At 46.0% G+C, this 18,026-nt stretch overlaps 2 protein-coding genes across 5 annotated transcripts in view; both read right to left on the bottom strand.

The window, feature by feature from the left end:
* Tcf25 (transcription factor 25) overlaps nt 1-18,026 on the bottom strand; it is a 33,217-nt gene that overhangs the window by 12,614 nt on the left and 2,577 nt on the right. For 3 of the 4 annotated variants that reach the window (XM_057753287.1, XM_057753288.1, XM_057753285.1), the window contains exons 2-9: nt 11,509-11,670; nt 10,410-10,484; nt 9,551-9,669; nt 8,541-8,606; nt 3,668-3,750; nt 2,305-2,435; nt 828-927; nt 25-118 (exon numbers count right to left, since the gene is read on the bottom strand). In XM_057753287.1, the coding sequence (XP_057609270.1) occupies nt 25-118; nt 828-927; nt 2,305-2,435; nt 3,668-3,750; nt 8,541-8,606; nt 9,551-9,669; nt 10,410-10,484; nt 11,509-11,670 (830 nt within the window). The remainder of the gene's footprint in view (nt 1-24; nt 119-827; nt 928-2,304; nt 2,436-3,667; nt 3,751-8,540; nt 8,607-9,550; nt 9,670-10,409; nt 10,485-11,508; nt 11,671-18,026) is intronic. The other variant, XM_057753286.1, reaches the window with a different exon arrangement.
* LOC130863346 (cytochrome b-c1 complex subunit 8-like) lies at nt 16,668-17,049 on the bottom strand. Its single transcript, XM_057753289.1, has one exon. The coding sequence runs from the start codon at nt 17,016-17,018 to the stop codon at nt 16,770-16,772; it is 249 nt and encodes an 82-aa protein (XP_057609272.1). The 5' UTR covers nt 17,019-17,049; the 3' UTR covers nt 16,668-16,769.

The following is an 18,026-nucleotide window of genomic DNA, read 5'->3' on the forward strand; positions in this document are numbered from 1 at the left end:
CACTCTAGGGTGGCCCAAACTCACCTGTTCTCAGGTCTGCGGTAATCCAGCCTGCAAGTCCCACTGGTGAGACTGAACAAGGGGTGGAATGCACACTCCATGCTGTACAGTGCTCTCTCTGTGGGCCACAAATACCAGAGGATGCTGTCACAGACAAACGACTATAACTCTCTCCTCTAACAACTCAAAACAAGGAACATTCTGGAAGGAGGGAGGTCATGAACTGGGACCCTGCAAAAAAGAGGGGCGCACACAGGACTTCCCAGGTATTCCTCCACGACTCGTATACCAGGAGATACAGCTGGTGCTGCGATCTGCTAACACTGAGCACCCACACGTGTACACCACAGGCACCCGCACAAAGCCTGCACATGTATGTCATAGCAGCCCCATTTCCGACAGCCAGAAAACAACCTATATGTTCATCAACTAGTGACATACAGAAAACGCAGTCTACACACAGACCAAGTATACAGCAACAACAGGGTGCAAGTATGGCACATGCTCCAACACGGATAGCAAAGACGACAAAGGAAGAAGCCAAACACAAAAGGCATGTTTGCATGACCTCTACACTTCAAGCATAACTACAGACAAAGTACACTAGTTGCTCCCAGGACTGAAGGACAGGGGCTGCTTACAGACAAAAGGGTTTAAAATGGATGGATACAAACTGTGGTAAAGGCTATACACCTGCGTGCACTAAAAACAGTGAGTTGTACATTTTACACAGTGAATTCTATCTCCATGAAACATCCTTTGTCATCTCATGAAGCAGCATTTGCCTGTGAGCTGGAGGGGCTCGAGCGGCAGGTGAGCTGGCTCACCTATAAGGTCTCGAGCCATTTCCTGATCCTCCTGAAAGCGGCAGGCGTCACTGAGCTGCAGAAGGGAGTCGACATGATAGGGACTTGTCTGGAGCAGAACCTGTTGGAAAGGAAGATAATTTTACAGAAAAACTGTAGGTAGCACCCTCATGGGACATGCCTCAGAGGGCACCAGGCCATGCCCCATGCTGAGAAAAACAATCACCAATGAAACGGTCATAGTTTGTTTTGCTTTCAGTCTTTTTTTTCTTTTTTTTTTTAAATATTTATTTATTTATTTATTTATTATGTATACAATATTCTGTCTGTGTGTGTTTGCAGACCAGAAGAGGGCAGCAGACCTCTTTACAGATGGTTGTGAGCCCCCATGTGGTTGCCGGGAATTGAACTCATGACCTTTGGAAGAGCAGGCAATGCTCTTAACCACTGAGCCATCTCTCCAGCCCAGTCTTTTTTTTCTCAAACTTTATTTATTTAATATACATGAGTGCTCCAGCTGCATGTACAACTTTCTGCCAGAAGAGGGCATCAGATCCCAGTAGAGATGGGTTTCACTACATATCCTTGGCTGGCCTCTAACTCAAGAGATTCACCTACCCCTGCCCTAAGTGCTGGGATTAAAGGGCTACACCACCATGCCTGGCTCACAGTTCTTTTTTTTTTTTTTTTAATATTTATCTATCTATCTATTTATTTATTTATTATGTATACAATATTACGTCTGTGTGTATGTCTGCAGGCCAGAAGAGGGCACCAGACCCCATTACAGATGGTTTTGAGTCACCATGTGGTTGCTGGGAATTGAACTCAGGACCTTTGGAAGAGCAGGCAATGCTCTTAACCTCTGAGCCATCTCTCCAGCCCTCACAGTTCTTTTACCTCAAGGTGCGTGGTGTTGTGGCTCAGCTGAACCACTGATGCAGTTCAGTGGGAGCTCAGAATTGGCCTAATTCCCCAACCAAGAGCAACAGAAACTAGAATTTTTTATCCTCCTGAAAGAACTGTGACATCATTCAGGGATCAGGTACTCAAAGGCACAAAGAATGAGCTCTTCCTTGTCCTCGGTGATTGCAACTCAACTGTGGCCCATGCATGGGGTTGGCAGGGGAACTGGAGACAACATGGGCTGTAGCAGCACAGAAGGGACAGGCTGCCTGGAGAATGGAACCAAGCATCCCCCCTGCCGTAACACCCAAGCCAAAGGCAAAGGCAGCTGGAAAAAGATCCCACAATGTCCTGCACACAGTTTGCAGAAGGGAACCGAGAGCAGAGTGTGGCTCTCCTCTGAGAGGCTACACTGTTAGTTCTAAGCACACTTTCTCCAAACACAGGTCTGATTGCTCTGCACACAGCATCTTCCATTCTCAGGGAAAGCAGCTGCTCTCAGACAAGCCTCCCTAAGTCACAACCGGACCTGGCCCAGGCACAGTGGTGCATTGCTTGACCCCCAACCATCATGAGCTGCGGGGTTACGCACCACAATGTTGTTTGGCTCCATGGACTCCACAGCCACCAGGAACTTGTGCTGTGCTTGTTGGTACTCCTCGTTATGCTCAAATGCAAAGAAAGAAAGGCCTTTCTTGGATTCCAGCAGGCGCATTGACAGACCTGGAAGAAATATTGCTCAGGAGGGTGTGCTGGGGGCCAGGCTGGGGCACTTTGGAGGACTCCACAGCTCTAGGCAGCCACAGCCCTCCTGTTCCTGGCACAAGTATGCTACATGAACACAAGTCAAACTGAGTGTCTGGGTTAGGTTGGCCAGTCCTATCTGCCAGGAGCTCTTGCATAGGGCTCAGACCAGCTCACGCTGCATGAGCTGTACCAAGACCTCGAGTCCTGTCTGTTTCGCTTTCTCAGATCCACCCAGAGTACACACAGGAGGGAAATGTGTCAGGTCAGTATGAATGGCTAGGAACAATACTCGAGACTAGAGCACATGTATCTGCATGGCAGGAACACCATGCCCAGGTTCTTGGGATTAGCATCCAAAAGGCTATGCAGTGAGCACTGCACCAGGACCTATGGGTGAGGGTGACTTAGGACAGATACTCTTTTCTGTTCCTTCTCTACAATGTTGGGTGCACAGGGACATTTCCCCCTGGGAAATTTCCATTAAATAGGCCAGTAATTCTTGGTCCCCTAAGTTCCCCTCCTAAGGATGGAGTCTGGCAGGACTACATGGTCCACAAGCTTGCCTGTATGTGTAGGTGTTCTTGTTGGCAAGGCAAGAGGCCTGGCAGGGACAAAGACACTGTTAAGCACCAGTGCACAGGCCCAGAGCTCCTACACAGATCTTCACCAGCACAGAAGAACCGGGACTCTTGGGGAGGGGCGGGGCTACTACACCACTATCACCAGTACAACCACACAGCACTGTGGGTTCCCTGCCATGACCCTCTGAGGGGCTTTCATGCTGGTCACCTGAGACATGAAAAAGGGTCTCTGGATATTATATTTCTATGCCACACAGCCAAGTATCTAAAGAGGACATTTACTTCGTGCCCTCTTGCCTCTCTGTACTGCTGCTCTCTTCCTTTAAATTATGCATATTTAAGCCGGGCGATGGTGGCGCACGCCTTTAATCCCAGCACTCGGGAGGCAGAGGCAGGCGGATCTCTGTGAGTTCGAGACCAGCCTGGTCTACAGAGCTAGTTCTAGGACAGGCTCCAAAGCCACAGAGAAACCCTGTCTCGAAAAACCAAAAAAAAAAAAAAGCATATTTAGTAGCTTGCTATGAAATAGAAAACCGTAACAATTTAAAATAAAGGGGGACTGCCCAAGAGAACTAAGAGTATTCGTACTAAATCTAAGTCACTGCCCAAACCCCAGCAGGGCCTCACCGGGTTTGCTGTACCGAGGCCAAGTGCTCTTAGGGGTTGTCAGCCACGTGCACTTAGGATATACACGCTGTCTTTGTCGAGGCCTGGAGAAACAGAACACAGCAGTTTCACTTTCATGGTGGATGCGACCAGGCTGGTCTGCCTAATCTTCATGGAAACTGCAAAACTCAAAATGGAGGCAGGGAAGATACGTGGAAGTCAAGTGTGAGTAGAGCGGTTAGCGGACAAGACGGGGTGGATGGACAGAGTACCGGCAACAGCACAGCCATCACACAGTCAGAGAAACAGAGGCAGGAATCCAGGCTGGAGGTGAAGCTCTGAGAATTTGCCCAGCACATGTGAGGCTCTAGGTTCATCCATAGCAATAATAAAATAAAAGAGAAAGTTCAAACAGTCCAATAAATAGGCGGGGGTGGGGGGAGAAGGAGGAGGGGGCCAGATGTGGTAGCACACAGCTTTAATCCCAGTACTCAAGAAGCAGATGCAGGTGGATCTCTGTGAGTTTAAGGCTGGCTTGGTTTACCCAGAGTGCTCCAGACATCCAATGATACATAGTGAGACCGTCTTAAACAAAAAGGCAGGCCTGAGAAGTATTCTGTTGACAGATGTGAGCTATAGAGTTGGCTCCCCTTGGGCATCAGGCAGAACAAACGTAACCCTTGGTTACGGCTGAGTGCCGGGGAATGAGATAAATACCTGACTGATAAATCAATACAGCAAAATCTGAAAAGGAAGCAATGGCAATAAGGAGAACCCTGAAGGGCACCTGCACATTTCAGAAGGACATCAGCCTGACAGGATTGCAGGGAAAGGAAGGCCAGGCTCTTCACATAGATCCTGCATGGATCACAGCAGCCACACCCTCCCCACCTTTCCACGTCCTGAGCAGATGGTGAGCAGTAGGGCACAGATGGCAGGGGAGGAGGAAGGAGCCAATCGCTTCCAGGAGGGGAAACATCGGTTTGCTGAGTGAGTCACATGTGGATGTGTGCTGTTCTGCTTCCTTGATAATTTGAGATACTTTGAAAAGAATGAGTAACAAGTTGTATTTCTGGAAACAAGATAGAAAAGCTTATTTTTTTTCTCTCTCTCAAAAAGAAATAAAACAGCTGTAGGAGAAAACCAAGTGTATCAGAGAAAAAGAGTCAAAATCTGAAGGAAAGTAAGATAGGCAGTTACCCACAGACAGTTCCTGGTAGGACACGACAGGGGAACTGTCCCCGAGCCTACAGGAGCTGGGAAGGCCATCCGGCCTAGTCTGAAGTAAGCCTTTCACCTGGACAGGGTTTAGAGTACAGAGGGAGGGTCCAGACCCACAGAGTGGTGGGCATGCTCAGAGAGGTCTGGGGAGGAACTCTGGACAGATATTGTCAACAGGAAGATGGAGTCCCCAAAGGAGCACTGGCCACACTGGAAGGAGAAAAGGCTCCAGGCTTTGCCTCAAAGCAGCAGGGTAAGGGTGGAGAATGAAGAGGAAAAACATGGTAGCTTCTGGGACAAATCTTAGGCAGACATAATTTTTTTTAAACACTTTATATTTTTACCCACGGTCTTTTTATGTAGCCTAGACTGGCCTTGAATTTGAGATCCCCACTTCAGCTTCCTAAGCACGGGGATTACATGTGAGTGCCACCATGTCTAGCCAAGGACTGTGTTTTTTAAAAATCTTGTTTTAGCCAAGCAGTGATGGCGCACGCCTTTAATCCCAGCACTCGGGAAGCAGAGGCAGACGGATCTTTGTGAGTTTGGGGCCAGCCTGGTCTACAGAGTTAGTTCTAGGATAGGCAAGACTACACAAGGAAATCCTGTCTTGAAAAACCAAACTCAAAACAAATTTTTGTTTTTAAAAGCTTTTTTAAAAAAGATTTATGTTTATGAATGTCTTGCATACATGTATATATGTGTACTAGGAGCAAGCCTGGTACTGTGGATGTCAGAAAAGGGTGTTAGATTTCCTGGGACTGGAATTACGGATGGTTGTGAGCTACCACGTGAGTACTATAAACAGAACTAGTCTTCCACAAGAGCAGCAAGTGCTCTGAACTGGTAAGTCAGCTCTCCAGCCTGTGTTTTATATTTTAAAATTGATCCATGTATTTGTGTACATGTGTGGGCATATATGCGCCATGGTTCCAGTGTGGAGGTTGGAGGAAAACTTAGGGGAATTGGTTTCTCCTTCCATCGTGCCAGTTTCTAGGACTGACAATTGCCAGCGGGCAATTTGACTCTCTGAGCTACCTCTCTGGCCCAACTTAAAAGTTTTAAAGAAATAAATACAATACTATAAAAGTAACAAATGAACTGGGGTCAGGGTGGTGCCTGCCCATGGTCCCAGCTGTGCAGCAGCTCAAGACCAGGAGCGAGTGAAGAGTTCATGAGCCGAGACCAGGACTGCGCTGTTCAATGTGTGCACAGCGTTTGTGAGGCTGTGGGTCTAACCCTGGCACTACACAGAATGAAACAAATATAATCATCAATTACTGTCAGTAACTATAATTCATAGAAACAGGACATAAAAACTATAATGAAATGGCAGACAGACAAAGCAGGGTTGCAGGAGAGAGCAGGAGGGTTAGCCCTCATTGTCAGTTTGACAATATTTGCAATCACTAAGACTGTTGTCTGTGAGGGCAATGACAGAAAGACTTACCCTGAATGTGAGGAGCATCAACCAAGGGTCTGGGATACTGGACTCAATAAAGGGTGAGAAGGGAGTCTGCTTCCTGACTGCGGACACAATGCTTCCTGTTGTCTCACACTCCTGCTGCCAAGCCCTTCCCACCACGACAGACTGTATCACCTTAGACTGAGAGCCACAACAACCCCTTCCTCAAGTTTCTTCTGTCAGGTGTTTGCCACAGCAACAAGAAAAGTAACTAATACAAAGAAACAGAAAACTTGGCCCAGGGCAGTACAATTAAGAGAACAATCGATTGGTTGATTGATTGGCAGGGCTCATGTATTCCAGGCTAGCTTCAAATTCACTATGCAGCTGAGGGTAGCCCCTGGCCCTCCTGCCTCCTCTCACCGAGTGCTGGGAGTACTTGTGTGTCGGGGATCAAACCCAGGACTGCAAGCATGCTAGGCAAGCACTCTACCAAATGAGCCTATAATTCCAGCTCCAAAAGGGAGCATTTAAAGCATAAATATTTTTCATCAATGTTCCCAAAAGCAGACATCAAAGTCAGAAAAATTAAACACTAGAAGCTTGCCTGGTGTATACACTAAATTCTAGGCCAGCTGTGACTACACAGTGAGATTTTACTCCACCACACAAAAACCCATAGGAAACGAAAGAAAAGTAGAAGTGAAGGGCAGGCAAAAAGCCAGTAGACTTAGTCATAATCTAAGAAATAAAAGTAGAAACAACACCAAAGCCCCCAAAACTTCTCGTGTCTGCTATGAGAAGAGGCTGACCCTGGGTGGTGTGTGGATCTAAGCCGCACAACTCCTCCGAGGGTAGCTCGGCAGCGGGCAGCTCTGTCTCACAGACGCTGTGCAGTCATGGGATGACAGCCAAGAGCTGCACAGCATCCAGCATCTGGGGTGAGTACCCAACCCTAGTACATCACAGCATAGAGAATGACAACCTAGAAAACCAGACACGCAAACCAGGCTGCTACAGTGACCAACAGAATTCTCTCGTGGTCACATAAAGCAAGTACTGGCATTGCTCCTACAGTATACAACCAATAACCAAATAACACGGGGCTGTGGTGAGAGAATGAGAGTCAAAGGTCAAATGACTAAAGGACTAAACTTTTTCAAAAGATGCACTTGTCTTACAATCAGGAAAAAAAACCCCACAAAACTTAGAAAGACAATGCTAGGGGCTGGAAAATGGTTCAGCTATTATGAGCATTTGCTGCCCTTATAATCGGCCTGGGTTTGGTTCCCATCACAACGCCAATTCCAGAAGACCTGACACCCTCTTCTGGCTTCTGCAGGTATTGCATGTACACAGTACAATTTCATACATGCAAACTCTTTGAATGTATTTTCATATATGAAGCACTATATTTTATCTTATCAATATAGATAATATTTAAAAAATAAAAAGACAGTGCTAAGCTAGCCTTGACAGTACAAAGCTTACAATCATAGCACTTAAAAGCCTGAGGCAGGGGTTGGAGAGATGGCTCAGTGGTTAAGAGCATTGCCTGCTCTTCCAAAGGTCCTGAGTTCAATTCCCAGCAACCACATGGTGGCTCACAACCATCTGCAAAGAGGTCTGGCGCCCTCTTCTGGCCTTCAGGCATACACACAGACAGAATATTGTATACATCATAAATAAAAAAATATATTAAAAAAAAAAAAAGGCTGAGGCAGAAGGTTAGAGAATCCCGTCATGAACAATAAAGCAAAGATAAATCTTTCTAGACATTCTGATGGGAAAGCAGAGAGAATACACATTGCTTCCTAACACAATTCCCAGAGGTGGACCCTTGTGCCCTTTTCCTTGACCCATGAAACACCGTGCGATGCTATCCCTGTGACATGTCGCCCAGACACTAAGAACTACAACACCTCACATCACCTCAACTTCGGATTACATAGTTACTGACTGAAAAACAAAAACGCGACTTTGAACAACAAGGTCTTTAGCATCTTTGTAAAAATATGATGTCCTTCCTAGGGAAGAAGGCATGAAGGACAGACCCCGGGTACATGGAGTCTCGATGACTTCACAAATCATTTCTTTTGACTCATTTCAGAACCAATGCTAAAAGCTCTACTTAATACACTATGGATGCAAACATTTCCCCTAGGAGAACTCATGGCATTCTTTCTGCCTCAGTCTCCCTCTACACAGCCTTCCTTCAGAGTCTGGGAAAGACAGAACCTGCAGAGCACAGAGTGACCAGGGCCTCACCGTTGTTCTCCCAGGACCGCTCGAGCACCAAAATACCTTTTCAGTTCCGTGTCTGGATTCAAGTGCCTGAGGAAAAAGTTCAGAAAGAAAAATTATGTTCTTCTACAGTAATTCTAAATTTTTTATAAATTTTCAATTTTTATAAAATTTTATAAATTCACATGAGGATCTAATAGGGAGCTTGGCATGGTGGTACATGCCTGTAATCTCAGTACTTGGAAGGCGGAAGCAGAAGGTCAGAAGTCCCAGCCAGCCTTGAGCACACTGCGAGACCCACTCTCAAAGAACCGACAACAACCTCTGCAGTAAGAACTATGTTTTACTTATCTGAATGGGAGCGCTGTTCCACACAGCTCAAGAATCCAAGATACATAAAGCTAAAAGTCCTCTAAAATATGAATGAGTGTTTCTTCTTCCTTGATATTTCTTAAATTTTTAATAAGCCCGATTTATTTGCTTCTGAGGCAGAATGTCTCATTCTGTAGCCCAGGCTGTCCTTGAACTTGTGGCTATTTTTCTGTAGCCCAGGCTGTCCTTGAACTTGTGGCAATCTTTCTGTAGCCCAGGCTGTCCTTGAACTTGTGGCTATCTTCCTGTAGCCCAGGCTGTCCTTGAACTTGTGGCAATCTTTCTGTAGCCCAGGCTGTCCTTGAACTTGTGGCTATCTTTCTGCCTCAACCTGATGAGTCCTAGCATCACAAGCAGAAGCCACCACACCCAGCACGCATTGCTTTGTTTTGTTTTTTAAAGGAGCTGAATGTCAAGTTGGTGGCACAGACGATGGGATGCAGGGGATTCCACATGTGAGGTGCACTGAACTGCATCCCTACACCTCACCACTGTCCCAGAAATAGAGCAGCCCTGTTCTCCTGTCTCCACTTCCCCAGTGCTGGGGCTGATTACAAATGTGTATCATCAGATTTGATCGGAAAAAAAGATAGTAATTTTTCTTCTTTTTTTTTTTCCCCCAAATATTGTGTTTCTGTCCTGAAGTGAGGGGAGGGCCGTACCTGTGCTCCACATACAGGACGTGCTTCCTGGAGTTTAGTGGAGGGGGGCCTGGGTGGCTGAACCCGCTGCTGTCTTCGATCCTCTCTAAGATACGATCAATATCTTCCAGCCCATTTTCCTAAAAGTCAGAACAATCTGTTAATCATTGCATTGACTTTCACTGCTAGGATTCTAGGCATGCGCCACCATACCTGGCTCTGACTTTACTTCAATATTACAACCATCAGCAACGGAATGATTTATTTTGAAAAAGAATGATTATGTTGATTTACCTCCTAAAAGACACAATCATATGCTGCACAGACGTTCAGAAAAGAGACATGTCTCACTAGAGAAAACCAGAAGAGCTGGAATCACAGCTCAGAGGGCCCTGGAAATCACAGGCTAAAACACCACATCTGTCCTCCAGAGGAGCTTACCTCCCTGGGTAAGCTGAGTCATGACCCTTTGCTGGACGGTAACAAAACTACAACTTTTTTTTTCCCAGAACGACAGTAAGACACTGGGCATGAGGCAGGACTGTACCGTCTGATGACAGATCCAGTGGCCTCTACACTCACTACCAACTTAAGCCATCAGGATAAGACAAAAGTAGGTTGAGCAGGAAAGAAATCTAGAAGGAATGCTCACCTCAAAACACAGAACCCAAGAGTGAGGTCTGACAACCAGGAAGCAAAGGGCACAAGGCAGAGCAAGATCTGTAAGTGATGTTCCCTTTGTTCTCCTGACCTCTCAGCCACACTTCAGTGGGAAGCAATCAAAATGTTCAATAAAACAAAACTTTCTTCAGAACCAGCCTGAGGGACCATCAGGAACAGTGAGGCTCAGGCAGAGGAACCAGCCAGTTTGACAACATACCGAGGATTCTCCTGTGCAGCTTTTCTTATTTTTCTGCTTCTTTTTCTTCTTTCGGAGTTTGCCACTTGCATTAGACTAATGGAAGGAGACATTTTAATCAATGGAAAGAAATAAAATTGGAAACATTAAGAACTACGCAACAGCCAGGTATGGTGGCGCACGCCTTTAATCCCAGCACTTAGAAGGTAGATACAGGTGGATCTCTAAGTTTGAAGCCAGCCTGGTCTATATAGAGAGTTCCAGGCTAGCCAGGGTATATAGTGAGACTCTGAACTAAAATAAAATAAAATGCTGGGCAGTGGTGGCGCACGCCTTTAATCCCAGCACTCAGGAGGCAGAGGCAGGCGGATCTCTGCACAAGGCCAGCCTGGTTTACAAAGTAAGTTCCAGGACAGGCTCTAAAACTACAGCAAAACCCTGTCTCGAAAAACAAACAAACAAACAAACAAACAAATAAATAAATTTATTTATTTAAAGAACAAGTTCAATTCCCAGTGTGATAGTCCTCCTTCTTTTCCCCACATCCTCAAGTCCTTCCAATTCACTTGCATTTCTGCAGTAAGAAACAACTCCCATGGTCCTCCCCAGTGACAAGGTGGGCGTGGCCTCTCATACCCTGCCCTGATGTGCCTCAGGACTTCCCGCACCTACAGTAGACTTAGCTCACAGGACCATCCAGTCACCTGGCAACTGTCTTTCTCTCTTCATTTTGCCAACCACTTCCTGCTGTGCTCTACCTGCCCTGAATGGGGACTCACTGGGCCAAGGTTCCTCACGGTGGGCCCTACCTCCGCTCTCCTGCAATACCTACAGTAGCCAAGTCCTTCTGTGAGAACTCAGGCTTCACCAGACAACATCTGATCAGACACAGACACTCTTGAAAGAGGCAGGTAGACACTCTACATGGTACCCATGAGGCTAATAATGGCCTTCAGATTCCCAAACAAACCTCACCTAGGTTCCTCAGGGCAACCAGACAATTGATGAGCTCAAACTCAGAAGAATTCGGAAACTGGTGGGACAGGGTACTGAGCTGCTAGCACCTTGGGGCTCTCCCTCGACATGCCTCAGTCACCCAGCACCACATGACCGCCTATACCTGTTCTGGGAACCCTGCCTTGGCCTCGTCCTCATCTTGCTTCGCATCTGGGTTTCCACGCTGAGCCCTTCCTTTGTTCCCTGATGACACAGAGTCTGGCAGGGCACAGTCAGACCTCTCCCCATTTACCACAAGGTCATCCTCAAGATCTTCGATGTTTATCTAGAAAAAAAAAGACAAGAAGGACATGAAAGCAGCTGAGCATCACAGTCCAGTGTACGCGGACACACTTGAAAATGGAGAGGCCTCTGAAGGGGTCAGGGTGCGGTAGTGAGAAGGAAGAAGTATCTGGTCCATGCAGCACAGCACATTCCAGAGCTTCTGAATGACTTCTGGCTCAGTCGCGCACCCAAGTGATATCAACGGTTGAATGGTGCACGGCACCACCATCTTTAGGCAGAATCCCAGACCACAGGACCCCATTTACTGAGTACCTCCCAAAGGCAACTTCAAATTTTTTCTTTTTTTTAATGTTTATGGGTAATTTTCCGTACATGTATGTATATGTACCACATGTATTTCTGGTGCCCATGGAAGCCAGAGGAGGATGACATATCCCCTGGAACTAGACAGTTATGAGTCATCAATGTAGTTCAAACCTGGGTTCTCTGGAAGAGCAACCAGTGCTCTTGACCACTGAGCCATCTCCAGCCTCAATAAACTATTTTTAGGTCTGTTAGACTTGCCAAACAAGGTACCACAATGCCTGTGACAGGCTGCTAAAAGAGAAGCTACTTTCTGAATCGGCAGAAGGAAGCCAGCAGAACTCTTCATTCCAGAGAGGGATTATGTACCTGAAAATCAGGAATAGCAGCTGTCTATGTACAGGCAGAACTGAGGAGACGTCTGGAAACATCACAGATGTTTTCCTTGAATTGTTCACAAACAGAACACTAACACATTCTTTCCTCACAGAATATTCACTATGCAAACCTTGCTAATGATTCCTCAGGAGGGCAGAGGACAAAAGACAACGGGAATGGGCCAGAGGATGCGTTTAGCAGCCAAGAGCACGGGCTGCTCTTCCACAAGGTCTAGGTTTGAGTCCCAGCACCTACAAGTCTACAAGTCTGATTACAATCTTCCACGTTCCAGTCCAGAGGATCCAATGCAGCATTCCAGCCTCCATGCACACGAAGCACACATGTGATACATATGCACACATGCAGGCAACACACACACACATAAAAATAACCTTAAAAACTGAACACACCTATCATTACCCTCATGCTGTTGAACGCACTGTTTGTGGCAGTAAGAATTTAGTTTCACCGGGCGGTGGTGGCGCACACCTTTAATCCCAGCACTCGGGAGGCAGAGGCAGGCGGATCTCTGTGAGCTCAAGGTCAGCCTGGGCTACAGAGCTAGTTCCAGGACAGCCATGACTATTACACGGAGAAACCCTGTCTGGGGTGGGGGGGGGAAAAGGTTTAGTTCCACTTTATAGATACATAATAATAAACTGAATCTCATCCAAAAAGGCCTAGCCTCTGTCCTGGTTTCTGGGCAGTTAACATCTAAACAAACCTCTAGTCATTCTTCACAGTAATGTCCTCTTCATTGGGGATTCAATCCACACCGACCAAAGGACTTACAGGGGCCCTGAGGCCAAGTCACGTGGTAGCAACATGATCTAATGTGGGTATCCAAAGTCACTATCTCATCCTCCAGAAGCACCGCAGAGCCAGGTCAGCTAAGTGAACTACACAGTAAAGCCCCATTCAAGGAACTCCACCAGCAAACTGCAGAACCAGCTCATCTTGCAACCCCCAATGCCAAAAAGAGACAAAGAACCTGAACATGGAAACTCAGGTCACTTTCCCCGGCTGGGAACACTTCATGCATGGTCATGGACACCTCAAGTACTGGAGGCCCACCTGGTCGACACAGCAAGCAAGGCCTCTAGTTCTTCCCTCTGTCCACGCTCTGTCCTTGACCAATCTGTACGTGTTCCCTGAGGTAAGCCACACAACAAAATTCTTATTTCTCACTATTTACTAACCCTGCAAGGTGGCCTTGAGAGCCCCACAGTAGGAACCAGTGTCAAAAAGACAGTCACGTGAATTTTCCCCTCATACTCTGTAGCTGTAAGGGAAAAGTCATGCTCATTCAGGTTTATATGTGGGTGATGAAAGATTTACATATTGTTCTAATATAATAAAATTACTGTAATGTGCACCAAAAAAACCCTTTTTTTTCAGACAGGATTTCTCTGGGTAGCTCTGTGTCTTGGAACTCACTCTGTAGACCAGGCTGGCCTCAAACTCAGAGATCCATCTTTAAAGTCATGCAGCACCACGCCTTGTAGGGACAAGCCCCACCCATTGGGGGCGTGTTCGCCTCGGGCTAATGTTTACTGATAAATCTGCCGGGCATGATCCCAGCAGCCCTTTTCTCTGCTTTCCTGTTCTCCTCGGGAACCTGTGGTCCTGTAAGTCTATTTTCTTGTTAAAGCTGTATATATTTTTATAATCTGTCTGTATTCATTTACGTCGTTACGTTTTGGCGCCCAACGTGGGGCGCCACTCTGTTGTCTGTTGTAATATTAGCGGCGGGGCTGCGTCCCTGGCACCCGGCCGCCCGCATGGCTTATGCCCCAAAATAATTACACGGAAACTGTACCACGAGCTGGCTTACCAGGAAAGATCTTAACCTGCAATGTCTGGAGTGGGAGAATCATGGCGACTCACTGACTCGGCTTCTTTCTCCCAGCATTCTGTTTTGTTTACTCCACCCACCTAATGGTTGGCCTATCAAATGGGCCTAGGCAGTTTCTTTATTAATTAACCAATAAAAGCAACAGATTAATACAAGACCCACCTCCATCAATGCCAGGTTCCAACCTTTTGTTTTTAAAGACAGTCTCACTAAGAAGCCAAGGCTGGCCTTGAACTCATATCAACCTTCCTCCCACCACACCCAACTGAGTCAATTTTTTAAGTTAATTTTGTTTGTTGTCCTTTTTCTTTCGAGTCTATATGCACGTGCATATATACGCACACACACAGTATATACAACTTTTTAAAAAAGGTTTATTTTATGTACATGAGAGCTCTATATGCATGTAAAACTTTATGCCAGAAGAGGGCATCAGATCCCACTATAGATGGTTGTGAGTCTCCATGTGGTTGCAGGGAATTGAACTCAGGACCTCTAGAAGAGCAGCCAGTGCTCCTAACACCTGAGCCATCTTAGGCCCCCACACAATACGTACAAATATATATAATATATACTATATAGAGACCATACATATAGATTATAATGTTATTTATATTTTATATTATATTCATGTGTATGGGTATAATGTGATATTTCTATATAAAAACATTCTTAAGTATATGTAAAGAAGCTGTGGGCTGGCCTGGGAGCTGCGGGCTGCATTCCTGCCACCCGGCTCCCGGCTGCCAGCTAGCTTATGCCCCGAAATAACAACACACAAACTGTATTCTTTTAAACACTGCCTGGCCCATTATATCTAGCCTTTTCTTGGCTAATTCTCACGTATTAATTTAGCCCATTTCTAATAATCTCTGTAGCACCCCAAGGTGCGCTTACCGGGAAGATTCTAGCCTACGTCCATCCTGAGTCAGAGCTTCATCGCATCTGCTCGGGAGAGGGGAGCATGGCGTCTGAGCTCACTTCCTCTTCCTCCCAGCATTCTGTTCTGTTTACTCCACCCACCTATGTTCTAACCTATGAGGGCCAAGCAGTTTCTTTATTTTTTAACCAATGACCTTCCTCCATCAAGTATATTTGCATTTAATATATAATAGCTTGTACTATATATGATATTATAAAATATATAATACAAATATAGAAACAATATATCTATACATATAGTATATTATAGCCTCTCTATATATTACAAATATAAACATAATATACATATAACATTTACACATTCTGTATGTATACATTATAATATATCTATATAGAGAGTGTACACACACACACACACAGAGTTTTGGTTTTGCTTTTTTGAGACAGAATCTCTACATGTGACCCTGGCTATCTTAGAAGTCAGTCTGTATACCAGTCTAGCCTCAACTCACAGAGATCTGCCTGCCTCTGCATGTGCCACCATGCCCAGGAGACCATATCCCTATGCCTGCCCCCACCCCAAGACAGGGTTTCTCTGTGTATCCTTGGCTGTCCTGGATCTCACTCTGTAGACCAGGCCGGCCTCAAACTCAGAGATCTGACAGCCTTTGTCTTCCTAGTGCTGGAATTAAAAGCATGGGCCACCATGGCCCAGTTGAAACCATATCTCAAAAAAAAAAAAAAAAAAAAAAGAAAAGAAAAGAAAAGAAAAAGAAAAAAGAAAAAAAAAGTCATGTGGTGGTGGTGTACTCCTTTAATCCCAGCCCCAGCACTTAGGAGGAATAGGCAGGCAGATCTAGCATGCACAAGACCCTAGGTTCAATCCCCATCACTGAACAGAACATACTAGTACTCAGCAATAAGAAAGAGCAAACTAGGAATACTCAAAAGTGTGCTCTGAGCAAGGGGCCAGGAGAAGTGAGCACATACCAGACATCTAAAGCATGAACAATTCACACAGTTGGAAATGTCAAATACATACTAGATGCTGCAAGTAGATATATTTTATTATATACCTTGAATAAATTGATTTCCTTTCTCTCTCTCTCTCTTTTCTTTGAAACAGGGTCTCACTAAGTAGCCCTGGCTGGCCTGGAACTTGATATACAGTCAAACTGCCCTCTAACACAGAAACCCTGAGTGCTGAGATTCAAGGTATGTGCTACCATGTTCAGCAATAAATTGATTTTTAAAAATTCTTCTAATTGGCCGGGCGGTGGTGGCGCACGCCTTTAATCCCAGCACTCGGGAGGGAGAGGCAGGCGGATCTCTGGGAGTTCGAGGCCAGCCTGGTCTACAAGAGCTAGTTCCGGGATGGGCACCAAAGCTACAGAGACCCTGTCTCGAAAAACCAAAAAAAAAATTCTTCTAATTGAGCCTGGCAGTAGTGGCACAAACCTTTAATCCCAGCACTCAGGAGGCACAGTCAGGCGGATGTGAGTTTGAGTCCAGCGTGGTCTACAGAGCTAGTTCCAGAACAGTTAGAGCTATTACACAGAGAAACCCTGTCTTCTGACTGAAATAATAAAGATGATTTCTTTTTTTTTTTTTTTTTTTTGCCCATAACATAAGTAATTTATTGTATCTTCAGGACACATAATATAGACTCCTCTCGCAGAGAAGAGTCTTTCGGGCAGGAAACTCATCTAGATGCGTGCTGCTCACTTGTCATTTTCGTACATGGCTGGGTTCTTCCTCCTGGACCACTCAAACTCCTGGTTCCCCCAGGTGTAGATCAGATAAAACGCCACAAACGGCGGCGCCACACGCAGGATGCGCTCGCGAGTGCGGCGCAGCACGTTGGGGATGCCTTTGCTGAAGTAGTTCGGGAAGGCGCGCTGCTCAAAGGGTGACAAGCTGTAGGAGATCACGTGACGCATCCGCGTCAGATTCCCGAACTCGCGGCCCATGGTGGCGGCGGCCCTCCACCACGCTGAGCCCGGCTTCTAAAGATGATTTCTAATGTAAAGTCAGGAGTGGTCCAGACCATCTTTACCTTGCTTCCTTCTCCAAAGAAGACATCATCAACCCCTAAGAATATATCCAAGTAAACCACTTACAGTAACGTTTCTAGAGTGCTTTTGTCCCCTTCATTTCCAACAGCACATTTCTGCATTGTTGAGTGCTGATCCATGCCCAGCATATGCTACACACTGCACCCATGAGTTTACGCAGTATTCATGACAGTCCTACGAATTAGCAAGAGCATCCTCGCATCTGACTCCACAGCCTTGCATGCATGTCTTATTAAAATCATCACAGATTGGTATGCATGTTGGGTGCCAGACATTATCCTGAGCAGCGAGGGTACATCAGTGAGCAACAGAGTCTATGTTTCCAAGAAATTTCTATTCCAGCAGTGGAAAACAATCAGCAAACACACAAAAATATAGTGTGCTTGTGGTACATGCCAGGGGGAAGAAAAGAAAAATCAAAACACAGAAAGGAATGTGACTGAGGCTGGGTGTAATTGTAGCCAGGTGGTGAGGGGAGATGCAACCAGAAGGATAACACCTAAGCAAGCCCACGAGAGGAGAGAGTGAGTCTTATGTGAGCATATCAACAAAGAAGACTGCAGCCGGGGACGGGGCACAGCGAGGTCAGGGCGGCTGGAACACAGTGAACAAGATTAGAAAAAGATGAGGTCGGGGAAAACTGTCCTGCACGAACCTGGCTCCTGACAACCGCTGGGAAGGAAGAGCTATCAGCTGTGTATTCAGGACAGAGTGTGGAGAACAGCAGTAATGAAGTCTCCTGTGCACCTGGCGGTGAAGACGCTGTACACGTTAGACAATGTTAAAATTGGGTAGAATCAGTATGAATGTTAATAACTTCTTCAAATTCTGGTGTTAGTTTTCCTATAACTATGCAAAGAATTTGGAGGATGATGGAGCATTTTGATTCTCTAATTGGCAATT

Source organism: Chionomys nivalis, chromosome 21 (genome assembly GCF_950005125.1).
Source record: "Chionomys nivalis chromosome 21, mChiNiv1.1, whole genome shotgun sequence".
NCBI classification, from domain to species: domain Eukaryota; kingdom Metazoa; phylum Chordata; class Mammalia; order Rodentia; family Cricetidae; genus Chionomys; species Chionomys nivalis.

Coding starts and splice junctions, on each gene's coding strand:
- LOC130863346 (XM_057753289.1), bottom strand. CDS start 17,018: ATGGGCCGCGAGTTCGGGAATCTGACGCGGATGCGTCACGTGATCTCC.